The sequence below is a fragment of the Staurois parvus genome, unplaced genomic scaffold (assembly GCF_062004578.1).
Source record: "Staurois parvus isolate SC_StPar_1 unplaced genomic scaffold, SC_StPar_1.0 ptg000942l, whole genome shotgun sequence".
Lineage (NCBI taxonomy): Eukaryota > Metazoa > Chordata > Amphibia > Anura > Ranidae > Staurois > Staurois parvus.
Window position 1 is genome coordinate 43545 of NW_028318738.1, and position 21811 is coordinate 65355.

Here is a 21811-nt window from a genome sequence, read left to right on the forward strand (position 1 = left end):
CCTGCTTGTGTGTCTGGCTCCTCGCTCCCTGACAGGTACATGTTTTTCGTAACAGTCTTTCTCCTGCAGTAGCAATTTATGGACTGAGGAAAACAGCTCAAGAGGGTGAGAAAGAATTTGGATCTCATGCAAGACAGTTCGTTGAAAGGAATTTCTATGTAGAAGATGGACTCAAATCTCTGCCCAATGAAGAAGAAGCTTTTGACCTTCTTACCAGAACCCAGAACATGCTTGCCACCGCAAACCTCAGACTTCACAAAATCATCTCTAACAGCGACAAGGTCATGTTGACTTTTCCTTCTGATGACCATGTTGTCAGTGTGAAGAAATTCCAACTAGGATCTTACCTTTCTGTACAACATACATGTACAGTTATACTGTACAGTTCAATATGAACATCTTTCCCCTAGCTCTAACTATAGTAGTGTGGCTGCCCAGGCATACCTCTGTGCGGCAAGAGTCCATGGTGTTGTTCATGGCTTGATGTCTCCAAAAGTCCCAGTGTCTTCAATGGGCTGCAGGGCTTGCACCAAATACCCAGGAACTGAGTTGCAATAGGATTGGACACGATCAAACAGAAAACCAGTCCCTGTGTAACCCCTTCTGCTCCCAGCAAGCTTCTGTTTTTTGCTATTAACTTAGGTGGTTGGATGCTTCAGCTCTGAAGAAAAAAGTCTATTTTTTTTTTTGCTAGCTTTTTAACTTTGTGAAATTTTCTTTTTGGTGATGTCAGTGAAGATTATTGCTACATTGATAGAGTTTTTTCTTGGTGACAGCAATCAAGGTTCCTTGGTGAGCTCAATCAAGGTTCCTTGGTGACATCAATCAATCAAAGTTTCTTGGTGACATCAATCAAGGTTCCTTGGTGACATCAATCAATCAAGATTCTTTGGTGACATCAATCAAGGTTCCTTGGTGACCTCAATCTATCAAGTTTTGTTGGTGACACCAATCAAGGTTCTATGGTGACCTCAATGAAGGTTCCTTGGTGACATCAATCAATCAAGGTTTCATGGTGACCTCAATTAAGAATTCTTGCTGACCTTAATCAAGTTTCCCTGGTGACTTCAATCAATCAAGTTTTCTTGGTGACACCAATCAAGGTTCCTTGGTGACCTCACTCTAGGTTCCTTGGTAACATCAATCAAGGTTTCTTGGAGACATCAATCAAGGTTTTCTTTGCAACCTCAATCAAGGTTACTTGGTGACATCAATCAATCAAGGTTCCTTGGTGACCTCAATTAAGATTTCTTGCTCACCTTAATCAAGATTCCTTAGTGACTTCAATTAATGAGGTTTTCTTGGTGACACCAATCAAGGTTCCTTGGTGACCTCACTCTAGGTTCCTTGGTAACATCAATCAAAGTTTCTTGGTGACATCAATCAAGATTTTCTTTGTGAACTCAATCGAGGTTTCTTGGTTACTTCAATCAATCAAGGTTTCTTGGTGACATCAATCAATCTATCAAGGTTCTTTGGTGAACTCAGATGATCTTGATCAGCTATCCTGATCAGTGTTTTCTCAGCACTAGCTTTTGAGGCCGAACCCTCCTGGACTGTACATGTGAGACTAGCCTGGAATGTAACCTTTGGGCACTGGGCTTTTCATTGTGGTGGTCTCCAGGCCAGGGTGTACTGTGTTAGTTAGCTGAGGAGTGCTTTCAGGTCCAGAGTTGTGCTGCGGTCACAGGTCTGATCCTGTCTTTGAAGAATCACTTAGTGAGCAGAGCCAGTTGTAATGAAGCACTGGGAGCTACCTCATTGATGGCCACCATTTTAAATTTCCCGCCACTTTTTAACAGGGTAAGAGTTAAGGCCGAAGAATCGAGTGCTGATGGCATTCACTGGGTTGAGCTCTGACTTCTCTTTCTCTGTATTCAGCTTGGAGGAAGCATCATTCTGCCATTGATCTTTAAGCATCATGTGGATCTCCCTTCCTACACTGACTTGGTCACCCTCGGCCACCTAAAACCCTGAGCCGGAGTTGCCTGGGTTTATGAGACTTAAAACCTTGCCTCACATTGGGCCTAGTTGAATTACCACTGTGCAAACACCATGTCTTCACTAAGACAGCCAGACTGTCCCACTGCCAAGTATGAACACGGCTTATAGTCCTAGAGTGCTTCTGTGCGCATTTACCTTAGTTTTCTCAGAAGGAATTGACACTTGTAATTCAGAACCTTGGACCCCTATTGTTACTGGATCATCTTTATTGAAGTCTACCAAAGCTCTCTCGTGTGTGGCCAAGGTATCCCCCATGTCCACAGGGACCTCAATTTATACTTTGGACTTTCTGGCTGTTTTTGCTCAGATATCGGGACACTCTACCGTCAAAGGCTCCACATGGTCCCCTGCAGATTATGTCTGTGATTGGCCTAAAACTTCTATTCATGCTGGCCATGTTGACCTTGTCACTGTCTCTGAGAGTTCCAACAATCTACCTCTGGTTGGGGTCATTGCAGTCTCCTGAAGTGGACACAGATTTACCAGGGTTGTTTCAAACCTTATAGATGTACTACCCATCATCTGTAGAATCAGCCTTTTGTTCCAGGCCTTGGGGTTTTTAAGTCCCATCATGCCTCTGCCTTTGGGAGTCATGCTTGTAACTGTCAATCTTGCAATGCCTCATGGGACTTGAAGTTTGGCAACAGTTGGAGGGTCATCAGTTTGACACCTGTGCTTTAAGGTTTTAATTCCTCCCCTTATAAGTCAGGATTATTCTCCCTCCATCATCATTCAGGGTGTGTAGGGTGCCAAGGGATTACTCTCATAATTTAGACTCTCTTTTTCAATTGTAACTCAGTGCTTGTCATCAATCCCTCATGCCTGGGAGCCTGAACTTGGGGCAAAACATCCAAATGGTCTCTCTAGACCAAGTACTTCCAGATATTACCTGTCTGCCTTTTTGTCTGAAAGGGGTATTTTCTTCCCTTCACCATGAAGTCTTGGGACTCCAATCTGTTTCCTGAGAACAGTTCCCGTCTCATCAAGCATCCCCTCCATGACTTGGTACTCTGACCTGAGCTCCACTGGAAATCCCTCACATGTTGAAGAGTCTTCCCCTATGGAATGGTCTGGGAGTTTTCCTTGTGGCAGGTCTAGTGGCCTAGTCCCTATGCTGTACTACACTGAGAGTGTTACGTTTCACTATGCTGTCCTCCTTGGAGATAAGAATTTACCGTCTGGTTCTCTTCTGATTCAGTACCTGAAAGCTGTTGATTTCCCACCTGGCAGGAAGATTTAATTGCTGGATGGCCCTGTGCTCTCCACATTGTCAGCAAGAAGATCATGCTTGGGTCCTGCTACTATCCCCCCCCCCAGCAGGTAGGGGGTCTGCCTGGAGAACTTTGTGGGACCTGGTCACTGGAGCTTAAGTTCTCATTTGATGACCGATGTGCAGTTCCTCCAGACTCCTTCCCTTGCTCTTGTTCCTAATCAGGTAGACAATCTAGGATCCATTCCCCCTTCCCCTCTCCTCAGCTGAGGATGCTTTGTTGGACCAAGCTCCATGATTAGATGTCGGCAGTTTTGCTTGGAGGCAGCGGTGGGTGTTTAGGCACATGGGTCCCTGTGCATCCTTATGACCTGCTGGTGTTTTGTGCACCATATGGGTTGCGCCATATTTCTTCTCACTGCTTACCCCTGTGGAGGTGTCTTGGCACTTTTTCCACTTCTAGTCAAGCCCTTAGGTACTCTTAGAGTTCTTTCCTACCAGCTTTCAAGAGCTGGCTGGCTGTCTGATATGAAGGATGGGACATTCTGGGTAGTCTGACTCTCTCTGATATGAAGGATGGGACATTCTGGGTAGTCTGTCTCTCTCTGACAGGAAGGATGGAAGATTCTGGGTAGTCTGTCTCTCTCTGATAGGAAGGATGGGACATTCTGGGTAGTCTGTCTCGGTCTCTGATATGAAGAACAGGACATTCTGGGTAGTCTGTCTCGGTCTCTGATATAAAGGATGGGACATTCCGGGTAGTGTGTCTATCTCTGATATGAAGGACGGGACATTCTGGGTAGTCTGTCTAAATCTCTGATATGAAGGATGGGGCATTCTGGGTAGTCTGTCTTTTTCTGATATGAAGGACGGGACATGCTGGGTAGTTTGTCTCTGTCTCTGATATGAAGGATGGGACATTCTGGGTAGTCTGTCTCGGTCTCTGATATGAAGGATGGGACATTCTGGGTAGTCTGTCTCTCTCTGATACGAAGAACGGGACATTCTGGGTAGTCTGTCTCTTATATGAAGGATGGGACATTCTGTGTAATCTATCTCTCTCTGATATGAAGGCCGGCACATTCTGGGTAGTCTGTCTCTCTCTGATATGAAGGACGAGACATTCTGGGTAGTCTGTATCATTCTCTGATATGAAGGACGGGACATTCTGGGTAGTCTGTCTCGTTCTCTGATATGAAGGATGGGACTTTCTGGGTAGTCTGTGTCGTTCTCTGATATGAAGGACGGTACATTCTGAGTAGTTTGTCTCTCTCTGGTATGAAGGACGGGACATTCTAGGTAGTCTGTCTCTCTCTGATATGAAGGACGGGACATTCTGGGTAGTCTGTCTCGGTCTTTGATATGAAGGACGGGACATTCTGGGTAGTCTCTCTCTCTCTGATATGAAGTATGGGACATTCTGGGTAGTCTGTCTCGTTCTTTGATATGAAGGATGGGACATTCTGGGTAGTCTTTTTCTCTGTCATGAAGGATGGGACATTATGGGTAGTCTATCTCTCTCTGATATGAAGGAGAGACATTATGGGTAGTGTGTCAGATTTTAGAGGTCTCTGTTTTATTATGCATTTTGTTTTTATCTTATGTTCTGTGTCTTTAAGACTTTTCTATCTGTAGTAAAATATCTTTTTTTAAACAGTTGGTTGCATAAGAGTTAGGTTTATTGTTTCTTACATTTTTTAGTTGTTTTTGAACTTCCCTGGTATCTCTGTAAGGTAGATACAATGCAGGAATGGTTATTAGGTGACATTTCTTGAGGCTGCAGTTCCTCTGAACTCCACAAGATGGTGATCTGATTTCTACTACCCAGACAGGACTTCTCTATGGAATACAGACAGGAAGTGACGTCAGGAACAGACAGGAAGTGATCTGCAATAAAGATAGGACGTTCCCTTTGGTCCGAAGGAGATCGGAGAGGTTGCTGGACGTGGCAGTAGAGGAGGTAATTATTATTATACAGGATTTATGGCACCAACAGTTTGCTCAGTGCTTTACAATATAACGAGAGACAATACAGCAACAATACAGATCAATACAAGAGGGATAGGAGGGCCTGATCCTGGGAACTTATAATATAAGAGGGAGGGGCTAGTGGTACAAAAGGTAGTAACTGTGGGGGATGGACTGGTTGGAAGAGTAGAAGATTCCAGTATTAGCTGAAGGCAGGATAGGCTTCCCTGAAGAGAGAGGTTTTCAGAGATCGCCTAAAAGTGAACAGAGTAGGCGATAGTCTGATAAATTGGAGTAGAGCGTTCCAGAGGATGGGGGAAGCTCTGGAGAAGTCCTGGAGACAAGCATGGGAGGAGGAGACAAGGGAGCTAGAGAGTAGGAGGTCTTGCGAGGAGCGGAGAAGACGGTTTGGGTGATATTTAGAGACAAGATTGGTGATGTACTTTGGGGCAGAGTTATAAATAGCTTTATATGTTATTGTTAGTGTTTTGAATTTTATCCGTTGGGCAATGGGAAGCCAGTGGAGGGATTGGCAGAGAGGGGTGGAGGACACTGAATGGAGGCCAGTGGAGGGATTGGCAGAGAGGGATGGAGGACACTGAATGAAGAGCAGTGGAGGGATTGGCAGAGAGGGGTGGAGGACACTGAATTGAGGCCAGTGGAGGGATTGGCAGAAAGGGGTGGAGGACACTGAATGGAGGCCAGTGGATGGATTGGCAGAGAGGGTAGAGGACACTGAGTTGAGGCCAGTGGAGGGATTGGCAGAGAGGGGTGGGAGATACACAACGGTTAGTAAGGTGGATGAGTCTGGTAGAAGCATTCTTGATAGACTGAAGAGGGGATAGCCTGCGATGAGGTCGGCCAGTGAGGAGGGAGTTACAATAGTCAAGGCGAGATATAACAAGGGAGTGAATAAGTTGCTTAGGGGTTTCCGAGGTTAGGAACGGGCGCATCTTGGAGATGTTGCGAAGGTAAAGTCTGCAAGATTTGGACAGTGATTGGATTTGGGGGTGAAAGGACAGATGGGAGTCTAGGATTACACCTAGTACCCTGTCATGAGGGGAGGGACTGATGATTGTATTATTGATCTTGATGGAGAAGTCAGAGGAGGGGGCACGGGCTGGAGGGAATATTAAGAGCTCAGTTTTGGAAAGATTGAGTTTGAGGAAGTGGAGTTACATCCATGCCAATATGTCACTTAGTAGGTTAGTAATGCGAGAGGAGACTGAAGGGGTGAGGTGAGGAGGAGACTGAAGGGGCGAGGTAAGGGGTAGAAAGATAGATTTGTGTGTCATCAGCATAGAGATGGTACTTAAAGCCATGGGAGTTTATCAAGTGACCAAGGGAGGAGGTGTAGATGGAGAAGAGAAGGGGTCCAAGGACAGAGCCTTGAGGGACCCCAACAGAGAGAGGGAGTGAAGAGGAGGAGGCAGAGTTATTGGTAACACTGAAGGAGCGCTGCGATAGGTAGGAGGAGAATCAGGAGAGAGCAGAGTCTCGGAGGCCAAGAGAATGTAGTTTTTTGAGGAGGAGGGGGTCAAGTAGTAAGAGTACGGAGTAGTGGCCATTAGCTGGGATGAGTATGGAGTAGTGGCCATTGGTTGGGATGAGTATGGAGTAGTGGCCATCAGTTGGGATGAGTACGGAGTAGTGGCCATTGGTTGGGATCAGTATGGAGTAGTGGCCATCGGTTGGGATGAGTACGGAGTAGTGGCCATCGGTTGGGATGAGTACGGAGTAGTGGCCATCGGTTGGGATGAGTACGGAGTAGTGGCCATCGGTTGGGATGAGTACGGAGTAGTGGCCATCGGTTGGGATGAGTACGGAGTAGTGGCCATCGGTTGGGATGAGTACGGAGTAGTGGCCATCGGTTGGGATGAGTACGGAGTAGTGGCCATCGGTTGGGATGAGTACGGAGTAGTGGCCATCGGTTGGGATGAGTACGGAGTAGTGGCCATCGGTTGGGATCAGTACGGAGTAGTGGCCATCGGTTGGGATCAGTACGGAGTAGTGGCCATCGGTTGGGATCAGTACGGAGTAGTGGCCATCGGTTGGGATGAGTACGGAGTAGTGGACATCGGCTGGGATGAGTGCGGAGTAGTGGCCATCGGTTGGGATGAGTGCGGAGTAGTGGCCATCGGTTGGGATGAGTGCGGAGTAGTGGCCATCGGTTGGGATGAGTGCGGAGTAGTGGCCATCGGTTGGGATGAGTGCGGAGTAGTGGCCATCGGTTGGGATGAGTGCGGAGTAGTGGCCATCGGTTGGGATGAGTACGGAGTAGTGGCCATCGGCTGGGATGAGTACGGAGTAGTGGCCATCGGTTGGGATGAGTGCGGAGTAGTGGCCATCGGTTGGGATGAGTGCGGAGTAGTGGCCATCGGTTGGGATGAGTGCGGAGTAGTGGCCATCGGTTGGGATGAGTGCGGAGTAGTGGCCATCGGTTGGGATGAGTGCGGAGTAGTGGCCATCGGTTGGGATCAGTACAGAGTAGTGGTCATTGGTTTTAGCAGAGTGTAGATCATCAGTGAGTTTTAGTAGGGCAGTTTCAGTGGAGTGTAGTGAGTGAAAGCCAGACTGTAAAGGGTGAAGAAGGTTGTTGTCAGTGAGATGGGAGCTCAGGCGATTGTAGACTAAGCATTCTAGGAATTTAGAGGTAAATGGCAGCAGGGAGATGGGTCTTAAGTTGTTCATGTTGAAGGGGTCCAGGGAGGGCTTGTTAAGTATGGGAGTGATGTGCGCATGCTTTAGAGGGGAGGGGAAGGCACCAGTAGAGAGGGAGAGATTGAGGATGTGAGTGAGGGAGCATAGGATGGAAGAAGAGGGTGACCGTACTAGTTGTGAGGGGCCAGGATCCAGGGGGCAGGTGGTGAGACGGACTTCTGAGAAAACCTTAGTGACCTCTTCAGTAGTAGCGAGGTCAAAAGAGGAAAGTGTTGAGGAAGGTTTAGTATAAGGTATGCTAAGTGGGATGGATGTCTGTGCAATGGTGATGTCCCTACGAATTGCATCAATCTTGTTTTTGAAATGATTTGCAATCTCATGAGCAGTGAGTGAGGTACTGGGTGGAAGTGGAGAAAGTAGAGAGTTAAAAGTATAGAAGAGATGACGAGGACTGGATGACAAGGTATTGATGAGAGTGACAAAGTTGTCTTGTTTGGCAGCATGGAGGGAGGAATTGTATGTGAAGAAAGCAGATTTATATCGGGTGAATGCTCGGTGAGATTTGGTTTTACGCCACAATCACTCCAGCAATCACTCCAACAATCATTTATGGTGTGGTCAGTCTGCCACGGATGTAATGGTCTGATGGGCCTGATGCTTCGTGTTGTTAGAGGAGCAAGTCAGTCAAATGTGGATGAGAGCAAACTGTTGTAGACAGCAGTGGCCAGGTCAGGGCAGGACAGGGGAGAGATTCTGTCATAGAGTTGGTCAGTTGCACAGTGGAAAGGAGTCGGGTTCAAGTTGTGAAGGTTTCTGCGGGTAATTCTTTGCTGCTTGGAGGGATAGGTGTTTGAAGATGAGGAGACTGATGGTGATGAGATTGTGATCAGAGAGAGGAAAGGGGGTGTTTGTGAGGTTGTAGGGAGTGCAAAGATGGGAGAAAACAAGGTCCAATGTATTCCCATCAGAGTGAGTGGAGGACGGTATACATTGTGCTAATGCAAGAGATGAGGTTATGTTGAAGAGTTGGGATGTAGCCGGGTTGTTGACATTAATAGGAATGGTAAAATCTCTGAGAATGATAGCGGGTAGTTCAGTGGAGAGAAAGTAGGGTGTCAAGGCGGAGAAATCATCAAGAAAGCGGGACACGGGTCCAGGAGGCCGATAGATCACTGCAATCCTCAGAGAAATGGGAGAAAACAGCCGGATGCAGTGAGTCTGGAAAGAAGAGAAGGATAGAGAGGGAGGGTTAGGGGGGACTTGAAAGGTGCTCAGTGGTGACAGAGGCAAACCAACCCCACCACCTTTCTGACCACTGGGTCTGGGTGAGTGGGTCCAGAGGAGGCCTCCATAGGAAAGTGCTGCGGGAGAAGCAGAATCTGCTGCTTGGAGTCAGGTTTCTGTAATTGCTAGTAGGTTAAGGGAGCGGGAGACAAAAAGGTCATGGACAGAGGTGAGCTTATTACAGACAGAGCGGGCATTCCAGAGCGCACATGAAAAAAGGGAGGGTGGTTTTTGTGAGCACGGGGACTCCTATTAAATTGAGGGGATTGCAGCTATTCTTGGATGAAAGAGGATGCCTGGTGTGGGGGTGAAATACTGGAGGACCAGGGTTTGGGGAGATATCCCCAGAGGTTAGGAGAAGAAGGAGGGTGCCTGATGTGGGGGTGAGATAGAGGAGGACCAGGGTTTGGGGAGATATCCCCAGAGGTTAGGAGAAGGAGGATGCCTGGTATGGGGGTGAGATAGTTGGAGACCAGGGTTTGGAGAGATATCCCCAGAGGTTAGGAGAAGTAGGGTACCTGGTGTGGGGGTGAAATACTGGAGGACCAGAGCTTGGGGAGATATCCCCAGAGGTTAGGAGAAGAAGGAGGATGCCTGATGTGGGGGTGAAATACTGGAGGACCAGGGTTTGGGGAGATATCCCCAGAGGTTAGAAGAAGGAGGATGCCTGGTGTGGGGGTGAAGTAGTGGAGGACCAGGGTTTGGGGAGCTATCCCCAGAGGTTAGGAGAAGGAGGGTGCAGAAAGAAAGATGGGATCGGGATGTACACGAGCGCACATGCCTTCCAGTCCTGGTGTTTGGGTCAGCAGGAGAGTGAACTATCAGCAGGAGGTGATGAGAGCAGTAGTAGGGAGATGGTAGCAGTGAGGGGGAGATGTACAAGTTTTGGGGTGGAGCAGAGGGGTAAAGAAGTGAGATTTTTGGAACACAGGAAAGTAATATGAAAAGGAGGAGTAGAGGGGACATATGAAAGGTACACGGAGTGGGACTCAGACTTGTAGGAGATGTTTCCCGGGGTGTTTGCTTGCAGTCTGTCCAGCGTGCAGTAGAGTTTCTTGTTGTATCTTCCTGCTGCTTGAGTTCTCCTGCTTCTTAGCACTCCATCAACGCAGAACTCACTCAAAAGCAGCCCCCCCTCAGTGACTGTGCCCCACCATCAGTGATCTCCCCCCATCAGCTGATCTAAATTTATAGGGAGATGGCCCAATGAGCACTCATCTCCGCCCCAATTAGGAACTGATAAGGATCACATGAATGGGGGGGATGATTCTCAAACAGACCAGACACAGACTACAGTCATAAAACGGTAATAAGATGTTATGTTCTATTTACACCCAGTAACCCCCCGTCATGTCCGTCCTCTTCGTCCATAGTCATGTCCATCCTCTTTGTCCATAGTCATGTCCGTCCTCTTCCTCCGTAGTCATGTCCGTCCTCTTCCTCCATAGTCACTATGATGTCTTTTATCTCCAGCAGATGATACACACATGTTGATGATATACATCAATATTTAGAAGGACACAAGGATCTCTACAAGGACGTCATGATGGACAATCAGCCGCCCCTCACATCACCGGGTAAGAGGAGACTTTATTGTAAAGGAGAGAGCAGTACGGAGGATCCACCTAGATCCCCCATCATCTGATAAACACATAGAAACAATGGATTCAGTCAGTGTGTGTGTTTCCTACAGATGGATCCAGTCATGGGAACCCACCACAGAGATGTCCCCGTCCTCTGTATTCCCGGGATTCCACACAGGAAGGTCACACCATCCCTCACCATCATCAGGTAGATGATGACAATTATTGGTAGTTGTGATTTATACACAGCATGTTTGTTACAATGAATGTTTTATTATATCTTTCAGAGTGGAATCCTCGGGGATGATAATATTGATGTAAAAGAAGAGTATAAAGAGGAGTATGAGGAGTATGGAGTGATGGAGGAGTTTTCAGAAGGACACAAGGATATGATGGAGCCACCTAATACCAGGAACCCACCAGAGAGATGTCCCCATCCTCTGTATTCCCGGGATTCCACACAGGAAGGTCACACCATCCCTCACCATCATCAGGTAGATTAGGAACAATCACTGATAGTATCATTAGGATCTGTACATTATCTACAATGTTACCATTGATGTCATTTTATTATATATTCAGAGTGGAATCCTCAGGGATTATAATATTGTTGTTAAGGAAGAATTTAAAGAGGAGGAGTATGGAGTGATGGAGGAGTTTTCAGAAGGACACAAGGATATGATGGAGCCACCTAATACCAGGAACCCACCAGAGAGATGTCCCCGTCCTCTGTATTCCCGGGATTCCATACAGGAAGGTCACACCATCCCTCACTATTACAAGGTTGGTGGGATGGAGCATCTAGAACATGGACTTGTGGAGATGATGTGTGGAGTTTTTTTATGTGACCTTATATTTTACAGATGATATTTTCTCTCATTTCCTTGATTTAGAGTGGAGATCCAATCGATATAGAATTTGAGGTGAAAGCAGAAGAAGAAGAGGCGTATGTGAGGGATGATCAGCAGTCTATGGAGGAGGATGGAATAACGGGGACATTTATAGAGGAGGACACTCCTACAGAGATCAGCACAGGTGGGTCATGAACACTAAATCCATTCCTCCACCCATACTGCTCACTGATTGGTCCAGAGTAGGGCGGGGACTGGGTGATATCAGCCTGTAATCCCCTGGTCACTTTCCTGAGCTGTGTTCCCCGTCCTGTATTCCTGGATTTCTCTCGGATAATCTTCCTTCTCTGTGCTGCAGACACAATTTATGTATCTAGACTGGATTTATGGAGGTTCTGGGGTTCAGCTGGCAGCAAAATGTTCATTTTCATCATAGGTGTTGAGTTATCTGGGACCTAATCTGTGGGTCCTCTTCCTCATGCCCAGGTAAAATCTCTGATCACACAATTCTCCCAGGGTTCCTTGCTCGGTTGTCTGCTGGCTGTGCCGGGTGGAGGGATATGTCTGTAGTGTCTCAGACCCAAGTCACTGAGTGCAGTCTCAGGAGATGGGAGGCAGTGATGTGGGATCTCTGCAACTTGTCTACAGTAAACATTTAAGCTTCCACTCATTCTTGAATACCAATATTATGAGTCCTGACCCTTACACTGTATAATTTATATTGTACATTACATACTCCTGACCCCTGCACTATATACTCTATGTTGTACATTACATACTCCTGACCCCAGCACTATATACTCTGATGTACATTACATCCTCCTGACCCCTGCACTATGTACTCTATGTTGTACATGACATACTCCTGACTCCTGCACTATATACCCTATGTTGTACATTACATACTCCTGACTCCTGCACTATGTACTCTATGTTGTACATTATATACTCCTGACCCCTGCACTATATACTCTATGTTGTACATGACATACTCCTGACTCCTGCACTATATACTCTGTGTTATACATTACATACTCCTGACCCCTGATAGAGGGGGTGGGGACCCTTGTCCTATAATCCCCTCATCACTGTCCCTCCTATAAAAGACAGTTCTGGTTGTTTCCTCACTCTCTGACTAAGGTCCATGAATAAAGAAATGACCTGGTAGGAGATCAGAGGAGCCATTTCCTAGTTCCCTTGAGGGTGGAATTGTAAGCTCCTCAGAGACCAAGCTGCCTGATGTGGGCGGAGTCCTGGTTTGGGGGAACCAATCAGCTCCTGTCTAGTAGTAATCCTCTTTGTCTTTGTATTTTAGTCCATGGCCGGGAGATGAGGAAAACCTCCGAGGATTGTCTCACTTTGTCTCCAGACTGGAAAGTAGAGGATGAGGACATCACACAGTATAGTCCAGGAGAAAACCCGGCTCCCTCCAATGTCCATCGGGCACCACCCAGTGTAGATGGACCATCGGATTCCTCGTATCCTGAGGAACCTCAGACTGTGCAGGACCGGGCTGGCCTTCCAACAGGGAGGAGCTTCTCCTGTACTGAGTGCGGGAAATGTTACAGTTATAAATCCAGTCTTAATGTGCACAAAAGATCTCACACGGGGGAGAAGCCGTATTCCTGTCATGAGTGCGGGAAATGTTTTTCAGTGAAGTCCTATCTTTACTCACATCAGATAACTCACACAGGTGAGAAACCATATTCCTGTCCTGAGTGCGGGAAATGTTTTTCACAGAAGTCCAATCTTTATATACATCAGCGATATCATACAGGTGAGAAGCCATATTCCTGTCCTGAGTGTGGGAAATGTTTTTCAGAGATGTACCGTCTTTTCACACATCAGAGATCTCACACGGGAAAAGCCACCTTCCTGTCCTGAGTGAGGGAAATGATCCTCACTGAAGTCCTGTCTTCCTGTACATCAGGGGTCCCACACAATCCTGGAGGTGTATTAGTGCCTTGAGTGCTGGAAATGTCTTCTAGATGAATGTTGCTGGACATCCCAGCTCTCATGTGGGGAAGAAGCACACCCTGATATACACCTCAGATATACTCCATGGCTGATCTTCATCATGGAAGAAACAGTCCATAAGGAGATCAGAGGTCCCCAAAGACATGGATGAAGTGTGGGACCGGGTTGACCATTGGTAGCAGGAAAAGAATAAAAAGAGTCCTGCCCTGTGATTGGCTGAGTACATTTTGTGGTGGGAGATTTCACAAACACTTGGAGGTCTATGGAGAACAATGTTGAACAGATGTGACCAGCATTCTCCAGCTGGGAGGTGTTTTGGCCTTATTTTATTTCTTATGATCATTGGCTCCATCTAGTGGCCATAATATCATATTGGGCTAGTTTTACTGATGGAGAGATTTCAGAAAAATCACCTCATTGTGGCCACTAGATGGAGCCGGCGATCATAGGAAATCACTGTGTTACTTAACATATGGCTGGATGTTGTCACAGCTGGAGGAATGATTGTCTCATTGGTCCAATGAATGTTCTATAAATAGAGCCCTTGGGGGGTGCATGCGTGGCCGGCTCCTGGATGGACACGCTTTGAGTTCAGCTCCATCCACCCGCCAGTTACACTGCGGCTCATCCTGACACCGAGTGCTCTAACCTGCACCGATCAGCAGATAAAGGGTGTACAACCCTCGGTAGCCATGCCTCGCCGGCGAAAAACCCCTGGACAGCCAGGGAAATGAACCCAATTCTTCCCTGCTGTCACAACAGGGATCCAAGATGGCGCCGGCTGCATGGACACAGGACACAGCAGCCATGAGGGGGACAGCAGATCCCAGCAGCCGGACATCAGACTCTGTTCTCCACTATAACCTGGGGACCTGGGTGAGTTATCTCCCCCCTGTCACCCACCACAAGCAGCCCAGCCAAATTTACACCCCGTCTAGATTCAAACTCACTATCTGCCTGTCAGCTTCTCATTCCTCCATCACCTCAGCACATCACAGAACCATCTCTGATAGAATCTTTCCCTGCCTCAGACCAGCCTATCACAGAAATGTGTATGAAGAACATGCGTCTATCCCAGCGACAAACACTACATAACGATATGACAGGATCACTATCCCAGATCTCAAATGTGGTCCAGCAACAAGATCACAGATTACGTCATATTGAGACGAGAATGGGAGGTATAAGTACAGCACACAACCATGTAATTGACGCACATGATGACCACGCTTCTGAAATCGAGCAAATAAACCTGAAAATAGCGGAGTTTGAAGATCGCTCAAGACGCAACAATATAAAATTCAGAAGTATCCCTGAAAATATCGCCAACGATACACTACTATCATCTATCCAACAATTCACGAAGCACCTCATTCCATCTCTCTCAGATATGGAGCTCGTCATAGATCGAGCACATAGAATACCCAAACTGCATTCCTATCAGCGTCCATCCCCAGAGATGTCCTGGCTCACATTCACTTCTACCAGATCAAAGAAAAAGTAATGACAGCAGCCAGAACCCCCCCCCCGCCCGCTCCCGCCATCACATACAAACATCAGATTATATACGGATTTGTCAAAGGCCACTCTCCTTAACTGCAAAAAGATGATCAACATTACCAAAGCCTTACAAAATCACGGAATAGGCTATCAATGGGGATTCCCCACAAAACTGATCGTCAGACATCAGGGCAGAATACACACAATCAAAAACCTAGAGGCAGGCATCAACCTATTGAAGACATGGAACATAATACCCGTGGAACCCCACCAATCCACCTCTACCAATCTGCAACAAATGGAGGCAGAGTGAACCTGACTTACTACACTCTCTATACAATCCAACCACACCACCTCGGACACTATACCTCAACCTATTATTCTCTGGTAATGGCCCCAACCACACCACCTCGGACGCTATACCTCAACCTATTATTCTCTGGCAATGGCCCCAACCACACCACCTCGGACGCTATACCTCAACCTATTATTCTCTGGCAATGGCCCCAACCACACCACCTCGGACGCTATACCTCAAACTATTATTCTCTGGCAATGGCCCCAACCACACCACCTCGGACGCTATACCTCAACCTATTATTCTCTGGCAATGGCCCCAACCACACCACCTCGGACGCTATACCTCAACCTATTATTCTCTGGCAATGGCCCCAACCCCACCACCTCGGACGCTATACCTCAACCTATTATTCTCTGGCAATGGCCCCAACCACACCACCTCGGACGCTATACCTCAACCTATTATTCTCTGGTAATGGCCCCAACCACACCACCTCGGACGCTATACCTCAACCTATTATTCTCTGGCAATGGCCCCTTACAGAATATTCTTACATTACGAGACTCTGTTTGGCATAACCCTTTCTACGGTCTATGCTTGTTCACACCCCCCTGTTTTGAAGTAGCACTCCCTGCTACACATGTTACTTGCATTTTCCGCAAGTCTTTTTTATTCCTGTTTACTTTCACCCCCCCGCACCATCAGTTGATCATCCGAAGCAACTGTTCACCTGAAACCAACCAAACAACATAGAAAATACCACACGCATCATCAAGCAAACCAATACCACTCTACCAAACACATAGAAATTTCTCTTGTCCTACCAATTCTCTCCATTCTATGTCAATTCACCCAAAAATGACTCCTCTACTCCACCAACCCAACCAACGAACTACAAAATGATTGACATAACATCACTTAATGTTCGGGGTCTAAATTCCCCCTTTAAGAGATGGATGCTCCAAAAGGAAGCCCGTACGCTTCATGCTGATATACTTTTCATACAAGAATCACATTTCACAACCACCAAGACCCCTAAACTACAACTGCACCGATTCTTCCATATTTATATGGCCACTAACTCTAAGAAGAAAAATGGGGTTATTATAGCCATAAAAGACTCTACAATTCCACCACATCTCAGAAATAGCAGATCCTCAAGGTCGCTACCATATCCTAATCTGCAAAGTTAACAATATGCCATATACCCTAGTAAATGTTTATGGACCCAACAACAACCAAATGCAATTCTACCACAATCTCCATTCCAGCATCTCTTCTCATAAACAAGGCGGACTTCTCATTGGCGGAGACTTCAACATCATCGGCAACCCACTCCTGGACTCTTCCACCAACAAACGCTCCCCAAAACATTACTTTAATCGTTTCTTACATGACCATGATCTATACGACATCTGGAGATGCCATCACAGCAATGAAAGAGACAACACCTACTACTCCCCATCTCACCTATCCTACTCTAGAATCGACTTCTTTGTTACAGACAAATAGACCCTACAACATATAACGTCATCCAAAATTGGCACCATAACCTGGTCTGATCACGCTCCAATCAACATAACTCTTGACGACAAGCAACATTCCTCAATCCCCCGTAGCTGGAGACTGAATTCCTCGATACGGAAGAACCCAGACAACCAAAAACACTTGCTAGAAGCTCACAAAGTATTTTTTGAATTTAACCACTTCCTGTCCGGACACTTTCACCCCCTTCCTGTCCAGGCTAATTTTCAGCTTTCAGCGCTCTCACATTGTGAATGACAATTACTCAGGCATACAACACTGTATCTAAATGAAATTATTATCATTTTTTTCAAACAAATAGAGCTTTAATTTGGTGGTATTTAATCATCACTGGGGTTTTTATTTTTTGCTAGAAAAATTAAAAAAGACTGAAAATGTTAAAAAATAACATGTTTTTCTTAGTATTTGATATTACATTTTGCAAATAAATATACTTTCTTCATAAACTTAGGCCAAGATCCATTGTGCTAATTTTTTTGGTAGACATAACCCAAATCAGTGTGTATTATTTAGTCTTTGTGAAAGTTATAGAGTCCACAGACCATGGTATATATATTTGAAAATGTATCAATCCTGATGGCCCTAAAATGCCAGGACAGTACAAATACCCCCCAAATGACCCCTTTTTGGAAAGTAGACAGTCTGAGGTATTTAATGAGAGGCATGGAGAGTTTTTTGAAGTTGTCATTTTTTGCCAATTTTTGAAGGAAATGATGAAAGTAAACACAATTTTTTTTTTTCCACAAAGTTGTCATTTAACAAGTTCTTTCTCTCACACGGCATAGGCATACTTGCAATTACACCCCAAAACACATTCTGCTACTCTTCCTGAGTATGGCGATACCACATGTGTAAAACATTTTCACAGCCTAACCACATAGAAGGGCCCCACATCCAATAAGCACCCTTAGGCGTTCTAGGGGCAAAAATTACATCTAATTTCTTGACTACTTATTGCCGTTTTGGAGGTCCTGGAGCATCAGGACAATGGAATTATCCACAAAAAGACCCCATTTTGGAAAGCAAACACCCCAAGGTATGTTTTAAGAGGCATGGGGAGTCCTCTGAAGACTTCATTTTTTGCCACAAGTTTTTGGAAAATGTGAAAAGAAAAGGAAAATGTATTTTTTTTTTACGCAAAGTTGTCAATCTATGAAATATTTCTATTACACAACATAGGCATACTTAAAATTACACCACAAAATGCATTCTTTAACTCCTGCTGAATATGGCAATACCAAATGCGTGAGAAGTTTCCACAGTCTGGCCACATAGGGGGGCTCCACATCCAATAAGCACCTTTTGGAGTTCTAAGGGCAAAAATTACACATCTAATTTCTTGACTACCTGTTGCCATTTTGGAGGTCCTGGAGCATCAGGACAATGGAATTATCCACAAAATGACCCCATTTTGGAAAGCAAACACCCCAAGGTATGTTTTAGGAGGCATGGGGAGTCTTCTTAAGACTTCATTTTTTGCCAAAAGTTTTTGGAATATGTTAAAAGAAAATGAAAATGTATTTTTTTCTACGCAAAGTTGTCAATATAGAAGATATTTCTAATACACTGCATAGGCATACTTAAAATTACACCCCAAAAACACATTCTCTAACTCTTCCTGAGTATAACGATACCACACGTGTAAGACTTTTTCACAGCCTAGCCAAATAGAGGGGCCCCACATGCAATAAGCACCGTTAGGCATACTAAGGGCAAAAATTACACATCTAATTTATTGACTACGTATCACAATTTTGGAGGTCCTGGAGCAGCAAAGTCTTCTGAAGACTTAATTTTTTACACAGATTTTTATAAAATGTGAAAAAAAAGTAGTTTTTTTTTTTTAATGCAATGTTACCAATAATAACATATTTCTAACACACTGCATAGGCATTCTTAGAATAACACATCAAAACACATTCTGCTACTTTTCCTGAGTATGGGGATACCACATGTGTAAGACATTTTCAGTGTTTGGACTGATTACTGGTCATTGCAACCTGTGTATCATTATACATTATATATCAATAAAGCATAGTGTAGCTTCACCTACGGCCTGTTCCTAAAAGCTTAACCTACTAGTACGTGGCTGTCCACATAGCACTATGTTCATTCACCGAGAAGTTGAACAAAAGATAAACCAAAGAGTACCTGTGGTTTCAGTGCAGAGGATGGGTGGCACCAGTGTCTCACAGGAAGGTAGTCAGTGGGATGTGCAGATGGGTCAGTACCAGAGTCATGCATAGACGTGGTGAGCAAACAGGCAAAGCAGTGGTCCAGGAAGAAGACAGGAACATGGTCCATAAAAAGGCCACAGTCAATACAGACAGCAAGCAAAGACGTGGTAAAAGGATTGGTCCAGGCAGAAACATTAAGCTTAGGGCCTTGGTTAGGTAAGACTGGACAAAGGGGTAGAGGCTTCATCCCACCCAAATCTCTTTGAAGCCTCTGGTCTCCAGACCCTGATCCGGGAATTAACCCAAAGAAAACAAAAAAGTTTTCTCTGCTCAGAAACACTACTCTGGATCCTCTCACATACGTGAGACCCCTGTGTTGTCTTGAATCCCACTACTAAAGTGGGAGGGCAAAAGATCAGTCCAGGAGGCAGGCAGAGGCATGGTCGATTAACAGGCCGAGGTCAGTTCAGGCAGCAGGCAGAGGCATGGTCCATTAACAGGCCGAGGTCAGTTCAGGCAGCAAGCAGAGGCATGGTTGATTAACAGGCCGAGGTCAGTTCAGACAGCAAGCAGAGGCATGATCGAGTAACAGGCTGAGGTCAGTTCAGGCAGCAAGCAGAGGCATCGTCCATTAACAGGCCGAGGTCAGTTCAGGCAGCAGGCAGAGGCATGGTCGAGTAACAGGCCGAGGTCAGTTCAGGCAGCAGGCAGAGGCATGGTCCATTAACAGGCCGAGGTCAGTTCAGGCAGCAAGCAGAGGCATGGTTGAGTAACAGGCCGAGGTCAGTTCAGGCAGCAGGCAGAGGCATGATCGAGTAACAGGCTGAGGTCAGTTCATGCAGCAAGCAGAGGCATGGTCCATTACCAGGCCGAGGTCAGTTCAGGTAGCAAGCAGAGGCATGGTCAATAAACAGGCCGAGGTCAGTTCAGATGGAAGGCAGGAAAATGAATTCAGGCAACAGGCAGAAACGTGGCAGGGAAATAGCAAACAGAGGACAAAGAGATATATCTTCACCGTACTTCACTAATAATGTAGTGCGGTATGGTAGATACGGAAACAGATCGAATTCCATGTTTGGAGCATACCCGACATCTCTTTTGAGGATTGCGGTCTGTTTCGGTAGGGGGGACGATATCGGGGAAATGTCTTTCATGCAATCGGCTCACTGCATCAGACCGAATTTGTTCAGGTACGGGTCTTCCTTGATAGATGAGGGATGTGATAATCTCCTCCTGATATTGTAAGAAGGTGACAGGTCTTTGTGTGGACTTCTGGAAAACGATGTAGGAATTGTACAGGGCCATATGGAAGGGTAGAAGGATACTTTTTTATACCAGTAGATTGATCTTCTGTTGGGTATGTAGGGCTGTAACATTTGATCATTTAAATCCACTCCCCCCATGAACAGGTTGTATTCGTGTATGCATTGGGGTTTTCAGATGGGACCGCGTCTTCCTTGAATTTCCAATGAGCTGCTGTTATGGATAGATGAAAAGACATACACATCCCGTTTGTCTGGCCACTTAAGGGCCAGGATCTCTTTATTTCTCAAGCTAGCTGACTCCCCCCTGTTTAGCCTGGTGGCAACCAATTGTTGTGGAAAGCCCTTTCGATTGGGTCGAACTGTGCCACAGGCTACAGTGTCCTTGAGATAAAGGTGGCGGAAAAGAGGCAGGCTTGTGTAGAAATTGTCCACGTAAAGGTGGTACCCCTGATTGAAGAGGGGGTATACCAGGTCCCAGACAACTTTTCCGCTACTCCCCATATAGGCTGGGCATTCAGGGGGCTCTAGCTGACTGTCCTTTCCTTCATAGATACGGAACTTGTACACATACCCTGTGGCCCTTTCGCAGAGTTTGTTCATCTTCACCCCGTATCTGGCCCGTTTACTTGGAATGTACTGTTTTATGATCAGCCTCCCAGTGAAATGGATTAGGGATTCATCGACACAGATGTTTTTTTCAGGACAATATATTTCTGAAAATTTTTGGTTGAAATAATTGATTAGTGGACGAATTTTATAAAGTTTGTCGTACTTGGGGTGATCTCTGGGGAGGCACAGGGAATTAACGTTGAAATGTAGAAAGTGCAGAATTGTTTTATAGCGGGTCCTGGACATAGTGGCAGAAAAGAGCGGCATGTGTTGAATGGGATTTGTCCACCAATAAGCATGCAGTTCATTTTTTTTTGTTAGTCCCATATTAAATGTAAGGCCAAGAAACACTTTAAATTCTTCAACTGTGAGGCATTTCCACTCAAATGTTCGAGCATAACAGGAGTTGGGATTTTGAGTGATAAATTGCTGGGCGAAAATATTGCATTGTGCACAACTGAATTCAAAAAATCTTCAGTGAAAAATAAATGGAAATAATCAATGGCTGTAAAATTTTGGGTTTCTGCCTGAATGCCTGGTTGGGCTATGAATGGGGGAATTATAGGTGCTCCTGATCCTGAAGGTAGCCACACAGGGTTTAAAAGAGCATCTGGGACAGCAGTATGGGCCCTAATCCTTGGTGGCTGATGTGACACCCGAGTACTAGAACTTGCACTTACAGTGCTGGTAGTAGCCATGTCAGAGGAACGTATTGAGCTGCTGGGGGTTGCTTGCTACTCCTTGGAGTTCCTCATTATTTTTGTTGGAACACCTTCTTCTGAGTCAGAGAGTGAACCGCTGCAGTGTACTGGTTGATATACAGAATCTGAGTCTGACAGTGAGAGTTCTCCGTCACTCTCATCTGTCATACTCAGA

At 45.9% G+C, this 21811-nt stretch overlaps 1 protein-coding gene across 1 annotated transcript; it reads left to right on the forward strand.

Annotated features, from left to right (window-relative positions):
• The first annotated feature begins 4989 nt into the window (after positions 1-4989).
• Positions 4990-16851, forward strand: LOC149441810 (uncharacterized). Its single transcript, XM_089656855.1, has 7 exons — positions 4990-5174; positions 10601-10704; positions 10821-10918; positions 10998-11204; positions 11293-11493; positions 11604-11745; positions 16484-16851. Exons 2-7 carry the CDS (start codon positions 10671-10673, stop codon positions 16849-16851), a joined length of 1050 nt encoding a protein of 349 aa, XP_089512981.1. The 5' UTR covers positions 4990-5174; positions 10601-10670.
• The last annotated feature ends 4960 nt before the right edge of the window (positions 16852-21811 follow it).